The sequence below is a fragment of the Plectropomus leopardus genome, chromosome 16, assembly GCF_008729295.1.
Source record: "Plectropomus leopardus isolate mb chromosome 16, YSFRI_Pleo_2.0, whole genome shotgun sequence".
Taxonomy (NCBI): domain Eukaryota; kingdom Metazoa; phylum Chordata; class Actinopteri; order Perciformes; family Serranidae; genus Plectropomus; species Plectropomus leopardus.
In genome coordinates, this window is record NC_056478.1 from 18316458 (window position 1) to 18342206 (window position 25749).

The window sequence follows — 25749 nt, forward strand, 5'->3', positions numbered from 1 at the left end:
CTTCATTAATATACTGTACATAACTTTATTATTGCAATAAGGCTTTGGCAACAACATCTTCATATGTTTAACAGTTTTTTAAAAATACTGATGCACGTACAGACATTTACATATATACATTTCCTCAAAGGCAGTTTTTCTCAGATGGATACTGTGGTGTTTGAAGTTTGATCACCGCTGTTCCAGTACAGAAAATCTGGGTTCAAATCTGCCCCCTTCCTTTGTTGTATGGGTTTTAGGTTTGGGTGCATGCAGACATGATAACACTGTGCGAGGGAAGGGGAGGTTCACGATTAAAAATAATTATTAAAACTTAAAGTGCCCCAAATTCTGAATTCATCCCCTTAAAAATACAACATAATTTAACAGGAATCATAAAGTGCTCATGTTTTGTTTTGTTTTTTAAAAAAAAGGCAAACTGTGCAAAACCAGTGCACCCAGTAACAAATGTGAAAGTAACTGTTGAGCATAAGTAGTGATTTAAAAACTATCAGATCTTATTGTGTATTGTGCATCATTACCCAGCAGCTGTTTGGATCTTAATAGATGGTATGTAGAAAAATTCTCCAAGGTTTAGTTTCTTCCATTCAGCTTGTTTCTGTATGAAGGACATCATATTGATACATAAAATCAGGTCAGAAAGTTGAGTATTACTGACACAGTCTAAATCCTGGCTGGAGAGTTCGTTGTGCTGGAGCTCCCTCTTGTGGTGTTTCAGTCCTTTAGTTACAATGATGGAAAAAACAAGAAGTCAGGAGACTGAGACGCGAGAAACCAACTTTACATCTCAAAGTGACGAAAAATGCTTTCGACATAACCCAGGACCCTCTGCCAGTCCGGCCCGTCTGCCTTCAGCATCTCCTCCACCGTCTGTTGCACAGTTAACAAGCAAAGATAAGATTATAAGGCCAGTGGATGCAGCTGGTTTAAGTCACATAATATTTAACGTTCCTTGTTTACCAAAAACATCAGAGGTGTACTATGTATGTCTCACCAGTGTGGCTGTGATTCCCACACTCTCTCCAGTCTTAAAAGCGAGATCCAGATTTTCCTTCTGTAAGAACGTTTTAAGTCAGAAGCAGCTGCTACATTGTCAGGTAAATGTTTTCACAGACATGCCGTCCTGTCATTGATTCTTTTAGAATAACCAAAAAAACTCTGCACAGTGTTGACCAGTTAATGTTTTGATCCTCAGAAGATCATCAGGTTAAATTAAGTCTGTGGACCAAAATCTTAATAAGTAAGTGCAAGAGATTTTTGTTTCTTTTACAGAGTTTATGATCCATTTTTTGACTTGATTCTTAAAGGGTAAGTTCCATATTTTTCAACTCAGATCATCTTTTTTAATATTTTTGTGTCTAAGTGACTAATGAGAATAAGAATTTTTGAGATTGGTCCATTATTGAGCAAAACAGGCTGCAATGTTAAACACTGGGCATTTGAGTACTGTCAACTTATGTCCACATCAAGTCCTCGTTGTTGTCACTAACAGGCTTAGATTATTCTAAGTGTCTGACGACATGGAAATGATCCCTATAAAGACAGACCTTTATGTTAAAGAGTAAGATCCTTTGGTTTAACCACAAACAGCCCCAAAATCACTATCACCAAATCCAAAAATAGATTATTTTATAAAACAATTATATTGACAGTGTACAGAGCCAGAATATTTTCTAACGGGTTAAATTAGTGATTTATTTAAGCCGAACCAGAGTTGGTGATTTTTGGAACAGTGGAAAGACAAACGAAAACGTAATTTAAAAAAAAAGTTTTCTTGATTTTTCTGTTGACTTTGAATGAAGTATGTTTTACAATAAAATAACTGTTTATTTAATATGAGTCCAGCGTGTTTGGCAATAGCAATTTTGGGATGTTTCTAGTCAAACAAAAAGGATCTGAATCTTTATCAAAAAAATCTGTTTCTGTAGGAATCCTTTCCATAATGTTAGCACACACTTAAAATAATCTGAGCCTATCAGTGGCAAAACAAATACTTTTAGTGGACATTAATAAACAGTTTAAAAGTGTCCCTAGTGGACACGTTGCAGCCTGTATCGCTGCTGCTGGCTGCAGCACTCTCTCTCAATACTGAATCAATTTCAAAAAGTGTTGTTTCATTAGTCACTCAGACACAAAAACATGGAAGAATGGGCTCCAGATCTGAAAAACAGTTTTACCTTATCTGCTGGGTTGAGGGTGTCGTACAGGATGTGAGTTGGTAAGTAAGTGTGATAAACAGCGCAGAATGCCAAGCCATCCTCCCAGCTGCTGCTGAAGTTTGTGATCTCAATATTCTGCCAAAAAAATACTCAATGAGGACAAATTATAACTGGTAAAAGGGTATTTTTGTTGCTGAATATTCAGCCCAATCGCCAGAGTAATTTTCGGCATTGTACGTAAGCTCAAACCTATGATATTTTAAATTTGTATTTTTCATATGTAGCAGATAAATTGTAACATTTCAATTTTCTGTTGTGTGATATGTATGTGTGGTTACGTTTAAACTCAAACACTACTTGGTTAGGGTTATAAAAACATCATGTTTAAGCTTTACATTCCCAATTTGGTAACTACAAACATGTCTCACGCCATCCGCCATCCCCTCCCCCCGATGACAATCTCAGCTCATATACATGTAATTTTAACTCGTCACTATAGTAATGTCCAATGATATATATATCACATACACATGTAATGGTGTTTTTTGCAGAAACATACAGCGCCCACGTTTTACTCTGGCGATTTAGCTGAAATATTTCAATTAGCAGTGACATCCTCCTCTCTGACCTTATAACCTTGGGTACGACTCTGGCACCAGCGCAGCAGGGAGTTTCTTCTGGAGCCGCCGTGACGCCGCAGCAGAGCACTGAAACCATCCTGAGGTCTGGAAGGGCAAGAAAAACATTCACCACATACTCCAGAATAACTTCATTTGTAATGTTAACTTTCTTAATAAAGTTGCACAGTGAAAGAATAGAAAAGCCTCTCCGTTTTTTTACTGTCTGTTAAGACGTCAGTACCAACAAAGAAAAAAAGGCCTAATGGTTACTTACTTGATGGAATCTGAGCTTTGGTCCTCATCCTGTTTTCCTGTCAGACAAAGAAGCAGTCACAGTCATACAAACTTCAAACTAACAAAGCTGTCTAAAGGAACATAAAGGTTGTTTAGTGTTGAAGGTTTCAAGCTCACCTGTATAAAAGCTGGACCAGCTGTCCTGCCGTTGCAAAATGCGGTCCAGCCTTCTCCGTTTTGGTGGATCTTCTTTCTGAAAAACGTTTAGAGAATGATTCTATAAATGCCTAGTGTGATTTACCAATAACATAAGTGTTTTCTTCCTCACTAATCACTCAGATATACACCTATATAATCATGATATTTTTCTTTTCATCAGGTGTTGTACCTTGCATAGCGGCAGTGTTGTGCTTGTGTTTTTTGAGGTGCCATTGTCGCCGGAGGAGACAGTTGGCAGTGGGAGACGAGAAAGACTCCTGCAAGACAATTTTTTGCATGTTTTATAAAAGCGTCTTCTGTTTATAGGGGTGACTGTGTTGTGAGCATTCATGTAAACTCACCAAGACCTTTCAGACAGCATCACAATCTTCCTCGGATCTCTTCTTTCATTCTTATTCTCCAGGGCAGCCAGACTGCGAAGATAACCCTCAGCCACCCCTTTCCCTCTCAGCTGCATGCTCTCTGATCCATTTGCCTCCTCAGGATCATGTCGGATGACTGGAGGATCCACCTTTTGATTTGTTTCATTCTCCTCTGTTTGCTTTTCAACATTTTTAGCTTTACTTTCGGTTTTTGCCTCCACAGTCTTCTGTGCTTCTTCCCTCTGCCCCTCCTCAGAGTCTTGTCTCTGTTCCTGTTCATTGCAATCTGTTGTATTTTTCAACCGGCATGCGTTCTTCAGAGCGTCCAGCTCGGCTCGCTCCTGCTGCTGCTGCGCTGTGAGTTCAGTCAGTTTGCAGCAGACGTCTCTGTGCTTGGCTCTCAAACTCTCCAGCTCTCTGTCCGTCTCCTGCTGTCTGCTGATGGCCTGAGCCAGCTGCTCCTCCACAGCCCCGTGGCTCTCCTGGAGCAAACCCAGAGCCTGCTCCGACTCTACCCGCAGCCGGTCGGCCACAGACACCGCGACCTGCAGGTCACACTGGAACTGATGCCACTCCGACCTCTCCGTCTGTCATGAAATACAAAAGAAGAACAAAACAGTGCAATCTGAATGTAAACGTTTGTTCTCAATATGGCTATTAGGGACAATACTGGCGTCTTTTTTCGCTTAACATGTCAAGTCAAGTCAAGTCAATTTTATTTATAAAGCCCATTATCACAAAACACAGTTTGCCTCAGAGGGCTTTACAGCATATGACATCCCTCTGCCCTTAGACCTTCACATCGCCTAAGGAAAAACTCTGAAACTGGGGAAAAAATGGAAGAAACCTGTGGAAGAGCGGCAGAGGATGATGAGGGATCCCTCTTCCAGGATGGACAGATGTGCAATAGATGTCGTAAGTAACAATTGAATTACAATAATGACAAAAAAGAAAAGCGAAAGAGAGAGGGGGAGGGGGAGAGATGCACAGCAATAATGGAAACAAACGCATGTCATATTACAATAATGATAGGTGTAAAATTTCCAAATGCACTCTATGATAGCATGTGAGTGTTTGTATAAACTGTGTATCCAAGGCAAGTAATTAATGCAACCTTTTCAACACAACTTGGATTATCTGAAAACATATACTGCAGCGATGTCACATGAGCTAAATAGTTTTAAGTCTAAAATGCCAAAGAAAAATGAAAAAACATATAAAATGATTTTATACATTTTCTAACATAAAAAATTACCTAATCTTCAAAGCTGTTAAAGTCAAGTCTCTATGTAACAGCAAATAAATGATTGTGAGGTTTAGGACATTTTTTGGGTCTAAGGGTTTCACTGGACCTCCAGCTCCAACTCACCCTGAGTGTCTCCCTCAGCGTGTCCACCTCCTCAACCAGCTCTTCTCTCTCGGTTATCAAACGCCTGAGCAGCTCTGAAAAACAATTCAAACAAAATAAGCACACAAGATGGAGTGAAAATGGATTTAAAAGTCTGACAGAATTCAGGATATGTCCTGCTTTCAAAAGTAATCTCCCTCAATCATCACTTATGACCCAGCTGACCCAAGCGAGGTGAGGACTTTATAAAAAGGTAGCAACCGAGAGCCAGACCATAAATAGCAGGCATCTATGAGCAGGGTTCCTGCAGCTAAAGGCACGTTAGATTTTAAGACTTGTAAAAGACTTTTTTAATGCCACTCAATGAAATCTAAGACCAGTTCTCCAATGGCCGAAATTGGGGAACAATATTATTTTAGCCCAAATGTTCATTGTTATATAAAACATGGTGTTTTTATGGCCAGTGGAAAAAATTTAATTATCTGTGTCAAATGTAAAAAAAACAAACAAAAAAAAAAAAACAATCAACCAAACAAACAACAATAATACATCCTCGTAAAGTGAAACACATGAAAGGCAATGAACATTATCACCTGGCATTTCTAGCTGTTTTTCTTGGCAATTTTGCATGTCTCACTCTGCATGTGAGATTTCACTACTTGAATTCCCATCTTGATGACTTTAAGAAGAGGAAGTTATTGATTTTTTTTTAACAAAAATAGATTATACCAATTGTTTTGAGGTTTGCAATGCAACATAAGAAAAAAACTTCAAAAAGATTCATTTAAGTTGTTTTATTACAAATGAAGGCCTTATTTTAAGGCTAATGAATTAAATGTCTTTTAAGACTTTTTAAAGATCAGCAGGAACCCTGTATAAGGAAGCTACAAAAACTGCAGATAAAGCTCCACTAAAATCTTTTTAACAGAAATCCTGGATCACTGAAGGAGACATGAGGTCGGAAAGATGTACGCATTCACCACCAAGGGTTGGTATAACAAAAGGTAGTATTGTCGAGTTGCATTATGGTAAATGTAGGAGCAAGAATTTTTGGCGCTTGACCCACACCAGCGACTAAACAGCAGGATATCTCAGCCTCTACTGTTTTAATTTTTGACTATTTTTCTTTAATTTGCCTCTTGCAAGTAAACACTACATCACCGAAGAACCTCTTGAAGTTTTCCCCTCCCAGTCTGCCCATTTATTTAATCTATATGCTGCATTAATTCAGTAGTGCAAAACTATCCTAAAAAGCATCGTCGTTGCTATTCTAAATTGCAATCAGATGAATTCATGTAAATCCAAAGGATCAAAGCTACAGTTTTAAGCAAGGTATCAATAATCTGTAAGTAGGTAGGTAGAAACTTTATTCATACATATTAGCACAACAAGGTACTTGTGATTACTTTCATCTACATTTACTTTAAATTAGCTCTATATGATATTTAGAGAACTAATATAGTAGCAAACAACTATTAGCTATGTGAAGATATAGTGGAGTAATGGCATCCTGAGCAGAGTGACGTCACGCTGCCTCTGTGTGTGCTGTAATCTGAGCTTCTCTGTTCTTTGTTGTGGTTCATGGTAGGAGTGTAAATCACAAGTTTCAGCACAGTAAAATATTATATCAATTCTTTGGACGACGTTACAATATTTGCTGATATCACAGTCTGCCAGTCTACCGCTTATATAGAAACTGCTTCATCACAGATGCGTAGCACCAACCTTCCAGTTCCCTATCGGTTAACACCGTTAGCTGTGTCAGCACTGTTGCCGTTGTTAACACTGTTCACATTGTTAGCACAATTAGCTCTGCCACCTCCATGTTGACAGGTGTGTGCGGACAACCTGATTCATAGCTATGCTCTGAATGTCACAGAGAGCTTCTTTAACCCTTTAACCTGAATCAACATTAGTTTACTTCTGCAGTGTCCATATGCCTTTCACAAGCATTTAAATCTTTGAAACGTGAGCAAATTTGTTTCATTTTTTCCCCGTAAACCTGATAGAGGCAATGAGCAACTTGGTCTAGCATATTTCAAGAAAATTAGTCAAATTTGACAAGACAAATGACGTCGATAAAGAGAGAAAGAAAATTATAAGAAAGAAAATTATTTTAAAAATTGTAAAGAGAACTACATATATATTTATTATAATTATATATTTAATATCATGCCACCGAAATATGTAAATATAATATTTTAGCACTTTTTTCAGGTCATATCTTTGTTTTTGTTTTTTACTATTCTTTTTAGCCCATTTTCAGGATATTTTATTGTAATTTTCATAATTTTCTTTCCAATTTTTTGGGTCATTTTTTCAAAATGTTCTTCTTATGTTCTTGAAAGAAATCAGGACAGTTTGTTTAGGTTTCGAAGGGTTAAGTAAAAGGCAGAGACACATTTTGCAGTTTTTTCTGATCTATCAGACGTCATTAACAGTTTACTTAAAGTGTCTTTAAGAAAGCGATACAGTGAAGATGGAGGACCTACCGACTGCTCCTGTGGTGACATCAGTGTTGGGGCTCAGGCCCAGCGAGGCCCTGTAGTGCTCCATCAGACTGAGTAAAACCAGAGTCATCTCCTCTCCGACTCTCTCTGCCGCAGCCTGCGGCTCCAGTCCACTGTCCCGCTCCTGCCAGCTCTGCTCTGAAGGTGATCCTCTGGACGGAGGCAGAGATGCCGGGCTGACCGGGCTGCCCGCTGCCTTCCCATGCCTCACAGCTGCATCACTCGCATTTGTCTCTGAGCTGATGCTGTCAACACTTATCACAGCCCATTCTGAGGGAGCAGCCGGTTTCTGTGTCCAGTCTGCGAGTGGAGAGGTGGTGGAGGGGGTGGTGCCGCCGGCTGGTGATGGTGTCTGTGCCTTACTGGAGGAAGCTGCAGAGGATAAGGCCATGGCTGTCAGCTCTGCCTCTGAGGGCGTGGTAGGAGGCGTGTGGAAGAAATCTAAAGGAGAGCCTAAGAGGGGGAAAGAAATTGTAAAACAGATAGAGAGCAACAGAAAACAAACATCAGAAAGATAAAAGGGAAAATATGAACCCTGAACCCTAAAATCATCTAATATCAAGAAAAATGTGCTGAAAGCAAAGCCCCCCTCCTCTTCTCCTCGATGCGGATGTAAGCACTGCTCCCTTATTTATTGTCCTGGACTAACTGATGCAGCAAAAAGCCTCTGCTGCCAGTGTCTTGGCAGGCAAACACACTATTCCCCCATGTGGCAAGATCCAGGAGGAGAGGCGTTTTTACCCTGATCCACTGTCAAACAGCTGCTCCAAGTGCCACTATGAGGAGATTACACCCATCATCAGTGCTGCCAGTGTGCCACAGAAACCATGAGCCTCTGAAAAACTTTTTTAAGGAGTTTAGAGTGATCTATCTGGCACGTTTCTAGGGTTTGAAGACTTGGGAGCTGTGCCTGGACCTCTGATGGGGGAAAAAAAAGCCCAAATTGTTCAAAGAAAAAAATGGCTTCCAAACCTAAGGGCCCACAAGTTTGGAGGGCTTTTTTTGTTTTATTTGTATACATTTTATTTAAAGATTTTTGTCAATTTTTCCTTTTGGCATTTTTGTTGTTTTTTTCTTTAAAAATTTGGTGATTTTTTTTTATTTTAAATTTTTTTAAAAAAAACCCCAAAAAAACCCATGCCTTCCAAACCTGCAGGCCAGCAAAAATAAAGATCCCCAAAATGACACCATTTAGCACAGCCAAAAACTATAAAAACACAGATTATTGTTGGATTTTCAAATATCCCAACTGTCTTGGACACATCATGTGAGACAAACACTTAATGCATTTTCCCCGAGTCACTCAGGGGAGCTCAAGGAAAAATATATGTAGCTTTAAACAAAACAAGTTACCCTCCTCCTCTGATAAACAAAGGTACATATAAACATACATGTAGATCCAAGGCTATTTATAAAACATTCGGGGCTAAAGCTTCAGGCGCCCAGACACTAATGACGCCACTGGATCTCACTGATTTTTTTTTAACGGTTTGGCTTGGTTTCTGTTTCCTGGAACATCCCCTGTCAGTAGAAAATAATATAGCAATATTAGAGCTTTGTGCTTTCTGTACGATGCTGACACCGCTTATGGTGTGCACTGGTTCTAAACAGATTTCGGCAGGTTGCAGGGATCTCCAGCTCCCTTGACTCAGATCTTTTTATGCTTCCCCTTCTTGTCCTTGTGTTGTGCTGCAGGATTCTGCAGACTCATCATTTCCCTTGCAGTAGCTGCATGATGTAGTCTGCACAGCTACAGCAGGGGAGCTATTCTCATCCTGTAGCCTTGGTCTACTTCCTGCATACTGACAGCCAAGAGAGGGAAACAAGGAGCAGCATTTTAAACAGCTGTAACTGGGAATTAAACCGAGTGAGTGGCAGACTGGATGTCTTTAGTTGGCAAACACGATGTGTAAAGCTGCACAGGGTAATTTCACACATTAGCTGAGCCAAATGACAGCTGGTCTGTGCTGCTTTGAACTGAAGGATATTGAAGGCATGAGAGAGGCTTAAAAGATCTGATGCTGCTGGATCCAACTTCCACTAAATCCTCCGGTTTGCAGTCTATACTTCACTGCAAAGTTCTGATTCATCACTTCACTTGTGCCAAGAGACGTTTCTGTGATCATAGAGTTCCTGACACCACAATTTAATTTAGAAACAAACAGGGTAAATCTATATCAGTATCAAGTATCAAGTATGGAAATGCGATACTCACATCAACGGTAACCCCCCCTTTGTGATTTAACCTTAACATTGTATAAAATTACACAAAAATGAAACATTTTGGCTTTCTTACATCAGTACTGTCTTATACTTTAGTTTAGGTCACGCTTTGTGCTGCCTGGCATGATAACAGGGTGCTTTGGGTAAACAACATCTTACGATGAATGGTGTTTGGTAGGGGTTGAACGAAATGCCATTTTATTGCAGATTGCGATGAATATTGTGTCCAGCAGCAACCAAAGAGACCAACATCCAACAATAGAAGAGACTCTGCATGAACAGGCTGCAGACACACTAAACTAAAAAAAAAACAACAAACAATCTTAATCAATTATTGGCATATTCCATACTGAAAGATATGATGTCATTTCAAATACTTGAATAGGCTGGCTTTTTAGAACTAAAAAAAATTATGTTTGTCATATGTGATGCAATAAAAATACTGTATATGTTTCTGTAAAATGTAAAGTAAAGCAAATTCAGTATGTTTCAGAGCCATTACAAGTGCATATATTGATGATTATTTAAATAAATTGGAAATCGCAATAATTTTGTCCAGGACACAAAATTTTCATATTGTCCCATGCCTAACCTTTGGTTTTATATTTTATTGGAATTAGGCAGATATAATGGAAAAAAATCCCTGCACACACCATTGTTTTTACTAAAGCCAGTAAAATCTGCTATTCAAACTAAAATAAACTGGTTCACATAACAGTCTTCTGAAGTTGTCATTATTCTGTATTCTGTATTTTGCATTTTTATTTTTTCGCAGTGCAGCTGAGTAACAAGTACAAATGCCTCAGCTGATTCCCTCTTCAGTGTGAAGTCTCCCGCTACTCTTCAGCAACCCAAAAGAATAAAAACTTCAGAAGCCCCTTTTTTTGGGTTCTGATTGCAAACTAGTTTATTTTCACATTCTGTCTCAGGATCAGGAAGAGAACAGTCTAAAAATAGTCTGTCTTAAAGTATAATGAACAGAATAAAGGTGTCAATTCAAGCATGTTTGAGGAAGGTGGCCATGCACAGTGCAGCAACATTAAAACAGCAGTGACATCAATCACCTATACTTTAAAGGGTTTTAAATAATCAATGAAGAACTAAAAATAATTTAAGTAAAAATCAGCAATTGTTTGTCCTCAGGTACCTGTAGTGCCATGGTTTTCTCTGCTGGTCTGGTTACCCATGATCCAGCAGGGGTGAGTATATGGATAGGCTACCCCAGCGCCCTTCACTGCGTCCTCTGTTTTGTGAGGCCCTCTGCCGTCTGCACAGGAGTGAATAAACATAAATCTTTCATGAGTATGACTCACTGCTGAACTCTTCATCAGCAGACCAAAATTAGTACGGCGTGTTGAGAAAAGAGCCTTACAAGTCAGTTAACTCAGAAAATGTTTAGTGCCAAATCTTCAAATCTTAGAGCCCAAACATTTTCCCCTGACACGAAATTGGTATTATATATGCTTATATTGTTTGTCACACAACATATTACAAAGCAGTGGCTTTTGGACAATGTAATACAATACAGTTTTCTGTTGACTCCCTCACAAAAGTCACTCTAAGATTTTTAAAAAGCCTACTCAGGAATAAAGAGTTTGCAGTTATACAGATTTTACATACATTTGATATGCAGTAAATAAATATAAACAGTAAATGTGCAACAAAGAGCCACAGATGTGTTAAAATGATAGCACCCCTTCTAACAACGCACACACAGGCTCCCCTGCAGTGTTGTTGTCCACGATACACATGGCTGATTCTCTACGAAGAGTTAACCAAAAGCTATTAAATAATCTACTGATTTAAGGTTGCCATGGGTATTGAGGAAAATACACACACGTTAAACGCCATGACTTAGCTTAGTAAGATTTTGTAGGTATCCCATGAGGAATTCGGCATGTATATTATTTCCTATTAAGCTTTACATTTCAAATTAACTTATTTTTACCTCTGTGTCACACTGCTGACTATTGGCATCCGCAGATCATGTCACGGCGTATTGCTTGTGCTGCGTTAACTAACTCTACAACAAAGACTAATACCAAATCTCGGTGTTTCTTAGTGAATTGTATGCCGAATTAACAAATCCTTTTTACTTATTTGTAAACTGTCCTAAAATGTTCTGTGCTACAACAATTTCGCTCCCAAAGAGCCACGCAACATTAAACTATCCGGTTGGTGAATGAAGTTTGGAGTCACGTTTTTTTCCCCCAAATGAACAATCCGTATCAGGGCGGGTGATTTTATTTTGAGAAAGTATGGCTTTGACATACGTTGCATCCAACCAACGGCACAGCACACAGCTTCACCCTCTAGTTTCCCTCATCCTACCTGCTCAACCTGCCAGCTGGACGTCTTCCAGTTTGGTCCCCAGCTGTCCGGCCGGCGGGTTTCTTCACCGGCTGTCTAGACCCTCCTGTCGGCGGTTTTTCTGCGTCCCGTCTGCGATATTCACCGGAGGACACTGATCATATTTCCCTGAAATCCCATAGTCACCACACAGCTACAGAAAGGCGGGCAGCGTCTATAACTTGAGTCCCAGAAAGATCCAACTCCGCTTCTCCTTTAAATCCAATGCGTCAAAAAGACAAGCAGGCAGAAACAAACCGGTTGCGCAGCAGCTGCAAGTTGGATTGACAACATGTATGTTGTTAATGGCATCCTTTAGAGCAATGCTTGAAAATGTTTCACACAATGTCACGTTTCAAGACATGGAATAATGTGAAGTAGCCTGTATTTAGTAAAGTGAAAAACAAAGCGGTAGGAAGGCAGCGCGAGGAAGCGGTTACACCTGCTGGAGGCTAATTACCTTTAAATGCAGGTGTGGTGGAACGCAGGTAAACAGGTTACAACTTCACACGGTCTGGAGGTGTGTGATGTCTCATGGCACCTGTCATACTTCACAAGATGTGAAAAAAACAGCCCAGGTATTTTTTCATAACACATAATCAGACATCATTTGTGTGCTAATCCAGGTGAGCAGATCCAAACGTTTCAGTCCCAACTAGAATTGCAAGTTTTATTAAAGACAGGGGCGTAGCACCAAATTTCGGGCCCAGTCAATTGCTCAGCTTGTTGCGTATAGAGATAAAATCCCAGAACAGGACAGACGACAGGCTCCTTCATGCTCAGTGTTAGATATGAAGTGGAGCAATAAACTGTCCTCCTGTGCGAGCCTTAGCCTCATTCAGTTCAAAGTTCTTCACACGTTTCTGCACGTGTTCTGATAGCTTACAGATAGGTACAAAAACAGTACAGCCACAGATCATGGAGGCAGTGTAGTGTAGTTCAAGCGAGATACAACAATGGGTGATAGAGAAGAAAATTTTAAAATGGCAGATCGGAACAGGTCGGTAATATATAGTAAAAATAATTCTCCATCCATATGTCAGAATGTATTTAATGGCCGCACAGGCCTCTGCTATCTACAACACTGCCTCCATTTAAAGGTGCAATATTACTTCCTCCTAAACTGTCACTGTAACTGTAAGCAAATGTACTTAGTTAAGGAGTGTTTTCTCAAAGTGGTCACTGTCACTTTAACACCACTAGATTTTCTCAATAAAAGGTATACTTTTACTCCACTACATTTTCTCTGAGCATCTAAGTTACTTACTATAAAATAGGGAGGGAAGGGAGAAAGGAAGGAGGAGATGGACAGATGGATGAATGGGAAGGGAGAAAAACGTAGAGGATTTTGTTCTTTAAAGCCTCTAAGTTGTCTAAAAACCTTGTATTCCTTTAAGTGTAATGTACAAGCCCTTGTTAAATTGGTGTCTGTTACAAAGAAATAAACTACATAATCCTCCAAATTCTGACCACTTCCTTTTTTTCAACAGAATTTAATAATACTTTTACTCTCAATACTTAGGTACATTCAATATCATAAAATAACTTTTAATTACGATAAATATCAGAAACATTAAGTCTTTTCCCCAAGTAATATTCTCAAAGGTGGCTGTTAAGAAATTTAGGTACTTCATCTTACCACTGTTTGTTCAGCTAAACTGAAATGCAACAGTCTGGACTGTTTCAGCACCACGGAGAGAGCCAGAGTGAGACTGCTATTATCATGTGGTGAGAAATTATGCCGATTATGCAGTTTGACTGTTTCAGCACCATGGACAGAGCACACTGCGCCCCCCAGTGACCAAACTCAATACTTACAGAAATAATGAAAGGCTTGGGCTATAGCAAACATTATTCTTAAATGTGTAATCTCTAAACCTTGGGGGGGGGTCTTCAACAGTGGGTCCGCGACCCCTAGGAGGTCATCAGAGTTAGTCCTGAAGGATCAACCAAATAAGTGTTTAGTAATTCTTTGAAGTTTTTTTCTCTTATTTTCAACATTTAAATATTTCTGAAAATATGCATTAATATAAATCAAACGTATTTTGCCTTTCCTCCCTCACCTACCTGAAGAGCAAACACAGGTCAAGACTGCAGCCTGAGGATGATACGGTCACCCGCCTGACAACTTCCACCTGCACAGTTAGATATGAAAGTCAGTTTCTACAATATAAGTATAAGTGGGTGCCTGCTGTCTCTCTTTCGCTAAGGGATCCTTGGCCTGAAAATCTTTGAAGATCTCCGCTGTACACCAAATTAACTATTAAGCAAATCAAAAAAAAGAATTTCTAATAAATTTCTTCTTTTTCTGCCCAAATTGATAAATGACCGTTGGTTTAATGCACAACATTTAGTAAAGTAACAAAGGAGTTACTAATGTTTTATTTAATGTTTTTCTCTGCTGCTCCATGTTGTACATCTTTTAAGCTGTTTATATTTACTTGTTTTTTTTTTTTTTTACACTTTGTAACTTTGTTTTGAAAGGCGCTATGTAAATAAAGTTTATCATCATTATTACTCTGTTGACACTGTAAGGCTTTAAAAATGAGGGAATACAAACTCTTTGGCTGTATTTTTTTAGTAATCATGGTTATATATATATATATATATATACATATAAAATAAAGTTTTGTAGGCTTCATGCACAATAACCACGTTTGGGATTTTAATCACATGCTGCAGTGTCTCAGACTTTTGATTTTGTTTTTCGACCTTCCAGGCATAAATTATTTTCCCTCCATTGAACTAAAATTCACTCTGACTTTTTTAATGTCAGTGAACACTTTGTTTTGTTTTTGTTGTTGTTGTTGTTTTGCCAAGGATATGCTATCATTGTTAGGTAATGTTGTAAGGGCAGATTGATTTGTACTGTGTAAAATCTATTCGTCTCTGCAGTCTGAGCAAAGGTTAAGAGATGCAGGCAGTTTTCTGCTTCTGGCTTTTCCAGACTCTGTACCCACATGATATCTCAGTGACCTCTCACTGCAAAGATCATTTTCTTAGCATCAGAAATCGATCTCACCATGTTCTTCACACTTATCCCACTCATGTTCATTACCATAAACATTGTCTCAATAGCTTAGGGCACTTTGAAACAAAACTAGTTTCATATTTTCCAAATTTCCCTTTGAAAACCTTCACAAAAACTATTTGTTTGGAATTATAAGGATTGAGGAGGAGGATGAAATTACCCCGGGCTGATGTCTTACTTCTGGAGCCAAACAGAGAGGTACAGTAGATTAGTGTGTGTGGGAGGAGAGTGGCCATAAAGGTGCAGCTTAGGTGTAACTTTCCTCCTGGATGTCAATTACGAGGACTCTTTTAAAAAAAATATACGCTGAGCTTGTGCTTTGCTGGTACACTGCTGATAATAAACCCCACAGGAGCTGCCCAGTGACACAGCAGTCGACCAAATCTGGCCCGTCATGAAGCTCTGCTGGAGTAAAGCACCTTGCCCAAGGGCACATAAAGAGCAGTTGTTGAAGGACATCCTTCACATATTAAAAATTATTTCAGTAAGTAAAGACTTTGGTTATTTTAATCACACAAGTAAAGCCAATAACCACCATTAAATCCCATTTAAAAGGTCTAGTGTGTATGATTTACTGGCATCTGGTGGTGAGGTTACAGAACTGCAACTACTTCTGTGTGCCAGGTGTGGAGGAGAACTACAGTGGAAATCACGCTACAGCCTGTGTTTGGTTTGTCTATACAGGGCTACAAATAAAATGACATACTCCGTAGAGAAGGACCTGCTACACAAACAGCTCATTCTAAGGTAACAAAAACACAACAATTCAACAATTTGCAGGTGATTATAAACCAGAAAACCAGAAACCTTGATGTGGGACTTGACTAGAAACTTGCCTGTCTCATCTCAAGACTTGAGTGCAAAGGCTTAAGACTTGTGATGTGCAAAGCAATGACTTACTACCACTTCTATTATAAATTGATGAAAATATATATATATAAAAAACATTTCTGCAAATACAGTACTGTGCAAAAGTATATTAGTATTTTAAATCTCATATTATGTGCCCAAGAGAGCTCAAGACATGCTAAGTGGAAAGGGAGGTCATATTAAATACTTGTTGCCTGTTGAAGTAGTTTTATTCTGAAATCTCTTTTTTATTACTGTATACATATTTCCTGTATGCTCTGGTTGTATTTTAGCGAGATTACTGACATTACTACTTATTTTTTAGAGACTACTGAGAAATAAATGTGTATAATCAATATAACCTGGCTAAAATAACAAAGTTTAAAGTGACTTTTGTGCAGTAGTACTGTGGATACCACCAAATCCTAGAATAGACCTTTGAAACAAATTAGCCCATATCTTTCTATTGACTAATTGTTATTCATTACAATTGTTTAATTCTAATGTCATCTTTTACAAAATGGATTTGATGCACTTCTTCATTCCTTATTTTATTGTAAAGCACTTTGTAGCTTTGCCAGTGAAGTTTAAAGTTATTATTCATATAAAATAATCAATTTAAAATAATAAAGAATGCAAATAAAAACAGTACGGAACATTTTAAAAAATGACAGTTATGGTTGCAAACTATTAATTTCTTTAAGTTTAACTCATTTTAAAATAATGTTGTATGTTGATGTTTTAGCCTATACCTTTCACAAACTAGATAAAGAACTTCTTGTTTTTTCATGTAAAAGCCACGTTTATCATTATTAACCGTGATTGATCCACACATTACTAAATCTGTGTATTTACACTTTTAATGATGTACGTCATTCTCATCTAATGCATCCATTAAAATGGAAGCGCCTACTTTATAATACTTTTTCTGTTTGTGTTAGGCTGCTAAAGTTACGTGTAACGTTATGTATTTTATGTTATTATTATTTCAACACAAGTAGGGCTACTGTAGGTGCAGACTTTGTAGAAAAATGGCGCCTGATACTGGCTGCCTTCACAAGCGGAGCTGTGCTACCAGTGACCACAACAACATCAGTGCATTATAATTCATCTCCAGAGAATGAAGTCTGCATCAGGACTCGCGTCGGAAAAGAAAGCACCGAGAAGCCGCCGTCATCATGGGAAACTACGGCCGCTCTGCCGCAGATGTTTCTAACGACCGAGGCAATGAAGGCTTTCAGGGAAACCAGGAGACATGATCGCCTTTCACCTATTAACCGCCCGTTTACTATCGAGGAAGAAGTGACCTTCTCTGAGGAGGAAGATGTCAGCGCTGAAAAAGGTAAGAGGGAACGCGCATCGTGATTGTGCATGAAGCGAGCCTGCAGCCGAGCCTGTTGTTGTTATTGACTGTTATCTCAAGTGCATCTAAATGAGGTCTGATGGAGTTGTTTTTCTTTTGGACCAGGTGAAGCCATGGTGTCGCACCTGGTCAGACTTAAAAGTGTAAATGTCAGAAAGTTCTGCAGCGCATGAATGAGTCACTAACTGAATGATTATTTGGCACTTGTCAGGGTGTTTCCTGCACTTATCAATCAGCAGCACTGAGTGATGCATGAGGTGTGGGTGAGATGCTGTCATACGTGTGTTTGGAGGTGGAGGGAGGGGTGGAGGTGCCATTGTGAATGGAGGGTACCCACAGCTTCTCCGTCAAGTTTTCTCCTGTCTGTGAATGCCCACACGTTCCCATTGTGCTGCTCCCCTCAATTCAGTCAGTGTGTGTGTGTGTGTGTGTGTGTGTGTGTGTGTCGTGACTCAGCTGTATTGTACTATATCTGTCATCCATCTTTTCATCTGTCACAGGTGTTACCATGGCTACTACAGACTCACTGCTGTCTTTTCTTTGAGAAGGACTCAGGTAAGAGGTGGGAGGGGTGATTAAGTCAAACATAATGAGGAGATGTCATTCACATTTATAAGCAGCTTCTTTTTACTTTTCATATAATGGCTGTATAGTAGTAGGGATCTGAGGGGATGACGATAGCAACCTCTTTGTTCTTTTCAAGCAATCATTTTTCTCAAATAGGATCAGACCACTGTGGCTGATTGTAGTTTGTATTTGCTAATGGTGTAAACTTTATTCATAGACGATTAAGGATAAAGGTGGTGATATTCTTAAGTTTTCTCACTGTCAAAATAATCCCATTTAAGAAGTATTTCGCAGTTATAAATCAGTCCCTCACACAAAACTAAGTTGTCTCTGCAGTAGAAAGACGCAAATCATTTTGACATTGGTGCTATGTGACCTGAGAAAACACAGAAAAAGGGTGTTTTGCTCAAGAGGTAAAAAACCTACAACAACCAAGATGCTTTGCACCTGCTGGTGGGTAACTTAATGTGAAAAGGACCGTGTAAAACAATGGCCGCTAGGAATCGAGGCTAGAAATTGGCAACTCAGTAACAGAATCTTGGTTTAAATATTTGAACAGCGCTGTTTAGTTTTACTGTTTGATCTATCTATCTATTTGCGTACACAAAGGGAATAATAATGAGACCTTAGTCTACTGAGCACATTTAAAAAACCCCCAAACTGGTTTAATATTAAGCCAAACAGCAAACCCGTATACTGAATTTCACCACTAGGTGTCGCACTTGACTCAACAACCATTTCTGAGTGGAACATACTGCAGTGTGTACCAACAGCAAACAAACGTTCGACTACTCATTGCATAGTGTAACACTGGAGCTCCCTATCCACACACATTTAATATGCACTTCTGTAATGTTAACAAACCATGTAAATATCAGTTGTGTGCTCAAGATCAAACTGGAGATGTAATTGATTAAAAGATGGATGAGTACTTGCTATTTCCCTATGGTTGTACTTTTTACAACCTCTTTTCAAAGCGGCCCTTGCAGTCAGTTAGGACATGTCTTTCATCGACTTAAAATCCAAAATGTTGCAACATTTGCACAGTCTTTGATAGATTAACTCCGCCATGTCTTCTCTCGTTTACCCAAAAAACCACAAACTTTCCAACAAATAAACACAACATTCACAGCTCCTTCCTCCTCTACTGAAATTTGATCTCTTGCCGGTTCACTAGGTTTGCATAAAATCGAACAGGTTTAAGCTTGTACACCAGACCGTACAGCCAACTCTATAATCCAGTTTTTTAAGTCTCATAGTCATGGAAAATGCTGCATGGGAATAATTTGAAGATTTACATCACAACATCACTGTAATATATTTATGTTTGTTGTAATGACAAGCTGTTGTTGGTTTTTACTGTTAACTTAAAAAGGATGATTGTAGATCTGTTGTTTAAAAGCCATTTTCCACTTGAGGTTGTGCTGTGATTTGGTTGTAAGCACGAGGCCTCTGATATTTAGTGCAACAGCACTCCCACTCGTGATATTGCTTAAATATATGATACCTTGTTAGGAGCTGAACTTATAAAATTATTTTGAGTTGCAGGTAGACCTGAGGTTGGCACCATCGATATCCACAGCAGACTGTGGTTACATCCTGTTTATTAACACAAATGCTGAACCACAGTACCATCACTGGGTATGTGGTGCATTGTGTAAGACTGTGGATGTAGCGATATTAATTTCATCCGTGGTTAATATAAAGATATTGATTAGGCGCAGCTTTATATCACAGCGCAATTCAGCAGGTCTTTGCATAAGCTCGGTTCTTTGCACCGTTATCGTACAATGACAAAGAATAATTCCTGCTTTTCTTTCGTTGTACTGCATACGTTTATGTTGCATGTGATCTGACACATGAGATGTTTCTCTAACATCTAGCCTAGTGCATGATGGGAAAGAAAATAACGGGTAGGTGAAGACAGAAAATCAGATGCACATAGCGTGGTGGAGGTGTTAGCTGTTGTGATGCGTGGAGGATTTGGGCACGGCACATAAAGGAGATAGTCATTAATTAGGTAAACTCTGCACGACTCCTTCTTTCAGCAGAGGTCAGAGCATTGAGAACTATCCAAGGAAAAAGCACTGCAGGGGTCCGCTGCCTTTCTCTTGGCATTTTTGGGCATCGTAGATGATCAAATGCTGGCTCACATCAGCATAAACCTCAAATAGTATCACTATCACCATGATGCTTTTGAAGCCAAAGGCCAAGACGAAATCATGAAGCAGTAATCTTAAATTTTGTGGATTTTAATTTCTTGGTTATAAATATCACAAACTGACACAAGTATTCTCGAGACACTCCTGACATGAGAATAGAACTTGCTTGTCGCTGGGAGCATGGTTGTTGATGGATAATTCACAGATGAACAAACATTTTGAGGTCAGGTTTGGCTATTTTTACACTGAAGCTTTACCTGTTTGTTCTGCTCATTAATATCTCAGGGACGTTTTGCACATTTACCAACACTAATTGTTACCTTGTGTCTGCAGTGATGCAGTGTCTGTCTAAATCATAAGACTATCCTTAAATAAAGACTGCAGGATCTAAAGTTTGACAGCATTTGCTCAAACAATGATCATATACTTGTTAATCCCATTCTGAAAGTCTTTTACGCATTATAAATGAGCTGACAGCGAAGTTTCAGCCCAACCACACATCAGAGATTATCAGCAAGTTAATCGTGTGTAGGGTCCTACTGTGCTTTTACAGGCTTTGTCAGCACAAAGGCTCCAGATGAAGTGAACGTGGATACGGGAACATCTCTGCTTGTTTGATGTGCATAACCTAAAGAATTGTTCAGAGTTTTTTTTTTTCTTCTTTATCAGCCATTTGCAGAAGTTGCTCTTGATCATACCTTGCTCATCATTTTCTCAAGGTTGAGGAAGAGTGTTAATTATTGCATGAGCTGGATTATTTTAAGGAATATAGAGCAAGCAAGAGAAGTGATGCTGTTTGTGACCTAATGTGCACAAGTTTAAGATTTAGAATTTAGCATGAGCAGCAGTTGTCATTTCTGGCGTTTCTATAGATTTTAATCTAGAAGAGGATTGCAGCTCAAATGTGTAAAGCTGTAATTTTTTTCCACAAGCACTTCAGATCACTGCTACACCACTAGGTGGGACTGTTGGCTTGATAAGATATCGAAACGATGCTGTGACACATCTATTGGTGTATTTCAAAAACTGGCCATTTCAGAATTCACTACAGACTGTGTGCTGTGTTGGAAACGTGCATTCACATAAAGGGCTTTCTTTTGCTCCTTCACAGTTAATGTAAGCAGTAGTGTAAGCCTTAATTTGTTAGGAATAAACTTAAAGGAATCATTAGAGCTCAAAGATTGCTTTGTGTCTCTCTGCTGTTAGAAATGTCCTCAATGAAATGAATTAAATAGATAACTGTTTATATAGTTAAATGCAAACTATGACAATCAGCTCGGGCTGTACAAAGCAGCTCTTGTGTTGCCTCTACAGTCTCGATATTCATGATGACTATTAGGTTAAATAACTATTAAAGTTTTAACTAATTTACATCTTTGTGTCCACAATGTTTTGGCAAAATTAGACAGTGATATATAATTTTTTCATCTTGTTTTTATTTGAGACTCGGCAGTTTAGAAAATGGGTGTGTAGGTTTATAGAGAAGGCAGCTTATTTTATATGTCCAGTGTGTAGGATTTAGGGGGGCATATTGGCAGATATGTAATATAATATAACATGCATGTTTTCTTTATTGTTTATCACCTGAAAATAAGAATTACTGTGTTTTCATTACCTTCGAATGACCAGTTTATATCTACATAAGGAGCGAGTCTTTGTTAATGGAGGTCATCATGTTGCACAGCCTTGTTTCAATAGTAGCCCCGAATGGACAAACCAAACACTGGCTCTAGATAGCGCTATTTGTATTTTTGCGTCTGCCACCATAGTTAGCAGCCCCTCCGCAGTGATCCAAACAGCATAGAAAAAACACTGTTTTTTAACATGAAACTGCATTATTTGTTGTCTTTACCAGTTAAAGTCACTGGTTCCGTTTATTTTGAAGCGGTAGAGACTTCTGCTGAGAATTTGGCTCCCGATAAAAACTTCCTGAACAGCTGGATCATAAGTTTTCAGAGAAAATAGGTGAGCACATAATAGCAGTACCTGGGTAAGCAGTTCATTTGTAACAAGCACAACGGCATTGCTTTGTCCAGTGTTTTTACTGATTTAAATCACAGAGTCCATTTGTATTAGAGAGGAAGACAACCCTGTGGATTATTTGGCTCCCCATGAAAACCTCCTGAACAATGAACTCTGGAGGAATCCTTATCAGGAGTTTGTCACATGAGAAATTTTTCGGCTGGCTGTAATCTGCAATCCTCACTGACAGATGCCACTAAATCTGACACTCTGCTCCTTTAAAACTTTAAAATGTAGCTTGGTACCCATTCAAATATGGAGGGTCAACAAAACATCTAAGAATACATACTGTAATCAACCACCTAAAGAGGACTAGTTTCAGTCCACTTTAAACTGCTGTCAGTCTGCATACACACGAGTGGAATAATAGAAAGCGAGGCTGAAGAGAGTGTGGTGACAATCCATCACGACCGTTTAGTTGGCAGGAGCCGATAGTGGGTTGAAAACCTTTGTCTCCTTCCAGAAATTCACCTGCACAGAAGACGTGTAGGAAACAGTTGAAGAAAACATCAAGGCATCCAGTTTTCACTCTCACAAGGTTTTACATCTTTGTGTGTTAGCTTTGTCTTTCAGTGTCCTCACTGAAGCGGTCCTTCTCCTCTATCTGCATTAGCTATTGCTGATGAGTCTTTTTCATCTAAGGAGCACTCATATTTCTCTTGAGTAGCACCTCTACTCCTTCAGAATACCAATAAGTCTTACATTGGGCCTAAAATCAATATGATCCTTTCCAAATCTGTATTTATTCCTCTCTCAGATTGTCTCTCAACCTCAGAAGCTCTGCTGTGCTGTAGGACAGAGAAGAGACTGGTGAAGGAGGGAGGACGTGAGGGGAATTTGAGGGCGGTTGGACTTGGAGAGCAAGTGTCGTTCTGCTGCTTGGTGAAATTTGTGGCTCTAGCTTGGATAAGAGGTCATCTTGCGACGTTGACAGACAGAAAGACTCGTGTTGTAATTTACTTGGATCTGGTGCGGGTGAAGTGGACCCATCAGTTTTGGCATGCTTCCTGTTGGTCAGTTCTCGGCAACTTTCTCCGTGGATCGTATGCTGTTTAAACACCTGCACATGGCCTGAGAAACGTGTCTGATCTTGGTGACGTAAGCAGGGTCCCGGCAAGACCAGGGAACGACTCCCCTCCCTTTCGGTCAGAGGAGTGATGTCATCGCAAGGAAAGCGTGAGGTTGGCTGAGGCTTTATTGAGCTTGACGTTTAATCACCAAGAGTACCAGACGTATGACCACATGCACCAGTCAGTACGAGGACACAGAGCAAGAAAAGTGAGAGCCCAAATGACACGGCAACACGTTTGTGACTCGTTATAAACCTCCCCTGAGAAGGAAAGGAGTGTGAGGCAAAGGCACACAGAGACAAGAGATGCAGATAGAAACCCAGAGGAGAAAAGGGACAGCATGAGTGTGCATGCTGATGGGGATAGGAGCGTGTGGAGCTACAGAGCTGCAGAATCCTGAATCCAGCAGATGGAGACTCCGTGTCCTTGTTTTGCGGTGATCTTTGGGAGCAACATGCAGCTCGCGCCGCTGCCTCGCACTGCTGCAGTGGAGGAGTAAATGCGGAGCCCAACACTGCTCCAGGTGATCCACAGCAGCCCAGCCCGGCAGACTGCTCCCTCCTTAGCCTTCCCTCTCCTCCTCCTCCTCCTCCTCCTCCACCTCCACCTCCTCTTCCTCCTCCACCTCCTCTTCCTCCTCCTCTTCCTCCTCTGTCAGTGCTCCATTCCACAGAAGGCTTTGAAAAAAATAACAAGAAAGGAACAGAAAAACAGAGGAGAAATCCTGCTTTCCCCCTCCGTTCTCAGATGTGAAACACCTCTGCATGACTGTCCGCCGCTTCCCTGTCATCGTGTGAAGACACGCCGCATATGTGCTCCAATGTCTCCGGAACATAGACTCGCTGCAAGGTAAGAAGACTTGTCCAGAAAAACGTTGCTTTTTTGTGGGTTTTTTTCTTGAGACATTTTCCATGAAACTGTTACAGCCTTGTGTGTATGTGAATTTAACAGGTAGATGATAAGTTGGCACAGCAGATTGGGTAATTGGTATTCCACGCAACGGATAGAGATTTGCCTGATATGACAAAATACATGCTTCAGTTGTGGAGGAGAAGCACCTCTTCTCCCCCCTCAATCACAGCAATCCGTGCAGGTGTGTGTGTTCGTATGTATGTGTGTGTAACAGAATCCAGCAGGGTGGGAGGGATTGCTCCTCAGCCAGGCTTCTCGATGGGCAACAAGGGGATTTTCATCTTGACAATGTGGTCAAACAGCTTTCCATCGATCTTCTTTCGGCCACTAACGTCGGCACAATCCTCAGCTTGAAAATAACTGACAGGCTGCCCTCTTTCATGGTACCAGTAGTTAATCATTATGTAATCATTTTTATCAGTTCTGTTGGGCTGTAGAGGGAGGAAAAAAACACTCTTCCTGTCAATTTCTGTTTGTCTTAGTGCCTTATTATTCATAGATGGAGGGAATTCGAGATGAAGAGATGAAACAAAGGGGGAGATAAGGATAACGGCAGCAGGTAGATGGGGACAGAGTAATGATAGGGGGGAGGGGCTGTAGCAGAACTTACTCCATCACTCTGTGATTTCAGAAACCTGCTAGCCAACAGCTGAGCAGTGCCATCTCTCTAAAATCCCTCCATCCCTCAATCACGTTAGGTCTGAAACCTGAAAGCCTGAACCTGTAAGTGACCTAATGAGGGTTCATCACTTTCACCTCTCTCTCTCTCTCTCTCTCTCTCTCTCACACACACACACAAACACACACACACACCCTTCTTATTGCCATAATAAGAGATGAAGACTAGCTGGTGCTGCAGCGATATCCAAATCCTGCATTCTGCTGTTTGACAGGGCTTCAGGGCTTTTCTATGTGTGTGTGTGTGTGTGTGTGTGTGTGTGCATGAGTGTTGAAACCTTTTACAGTGTCTTGCGCTCCATTTATCTCCTGGATTTCTTTGCCCAGAAAATCACAAACGTGTTGGTTATGTATGACCTGGAAAAAAAAGAGATGCAAAAACATCACCGTTTTTAAACAAATATTCATGCTCATTTGTGTTTGCATACAGATCAGATAACATGTCAGGTTCTTCTATAACTGTACTGTGATATGCACCAGAAGGTTGACAGATGCTCTTTATCACTGGATGCATTAATCCTTGTGTCCTGACACATGCAGGCACACACACAAACTGTGCAAACAGCGTTTGCCCTTGCAACATGATCCGTATCCTAATAGGCTGTACAAACAGTGAGCTAAAGGCACACCTATATGTATCCATACAGGCACACTCAGACAGATGTGTGGACTGAATCAAGCTGCTATCATGTGTCGTAAGGTGTCTGAGGTGGTCATTTGTCATGTGTTGCACTGGGATGCAGAGGAGGATCTCAGGGGAGAAGAATCTTAGCTCCTTGCGTCTCCCAGGCGGCTTTTTATTGCTCTGATTCTCCAGCAGATACACTGGCATCCCGAAACGCCTCATTTAGCTGGTTCCCAATCAGAATAAAGAGTGGAAAGCCCCGCCAGCAGCCCCTAGAGGCTGCAACATTTATTACACACAGACTATGGGAATGCTGGGCAAAATGGACTACACACTGACTGACTCATTTTGAAATAAATATGCCTATTGGCTTTCTTGTTGAGAGTTAGATGAGACGATTGATACTGCTCTCCTATCTTTACAGTGAATATGTAGCTGGAGCCAGC

At 40.0% G+C, this 25749-nt stretch overlaps 2 protein-coding genes across 3 annotated transcripts in view; one reads left to right on the forward strand and one right to left on the reverse strand.

Annotated features, from left to right (window-relative positions):
- Positions 1–5: 5 nt before the first annotated feature.
- Positions 6–25749, reverse strand: part of LOC121955323 (cytospin-A-like) — a 114206-nt gene continuing 88462 nt past the window's right edge. For both annotated transcript variants that reach the window (XM_042503217.1, XM_042503218.1), the window contains 15 exons: positions 24957–25035; positions 14092–14159; positions 12485–12573; positions 12007–12296; positions 10823–10942; positions 7435–7905; positions 4964–5037; positions 3574–4181; positions 3402–3489; positions 3191–3266; positions 3054–3090; positions 2788–2884; positions 2178–2294; positions 995–1054; positions 6–870 (listed from right to left, as the gene is read on the reverse strand). In XM_042503217.1, the coding sequence (XP_042359151.1) occupies positions 781–870; positions 995–1054; positions 2178–2294; positions 2788–2884; positions 3054–3090; positions 3191–3266; positions 3402–3489; positions 3574–4181; positions 4964–5037; positions 7435–7905; positions 10823–10862 (1758 nt within the window). In that variant the 5' untranslated portion in view covers positions 10863–10942; positions 12007–12296; positions 12485–12573; positions 14092–14159; positions 24957–25035 and the 3' untranslated portion in view covers positions 6–780. The remainder of the gene's footprint in view (positions 871–994; positions 1055–2177; positions 2295–2787; positions 2885–3053; positions 3091–3190; positions 3267–3401; positions 3490–3573; positions 4182–4963; positions 5038–7434; positions 7906–10822; positions 10943–12006; positions 12297–12484; positions 12574–14091; positions 14160–24956; positions 25036–25749) is intronic.
- The window catches only part of LOC121955322 (disks large-associated protein 2-like), a 113660-nt gene continuing 104863 nt past the window's right edge, over positions 16953–25749 (forward strand). Inside the window, exon 1 of the mRNA XM_042503216.1 lies at positions 16953–17246. Coding sequence (XP_042359150.1) covers positions 17111–17246 — 136 coding nt within the window. The 5' untranslated portion in view covers positions 16953–17110. The remainder of the gene's footprint in view (positions 17247–25749) is intronic.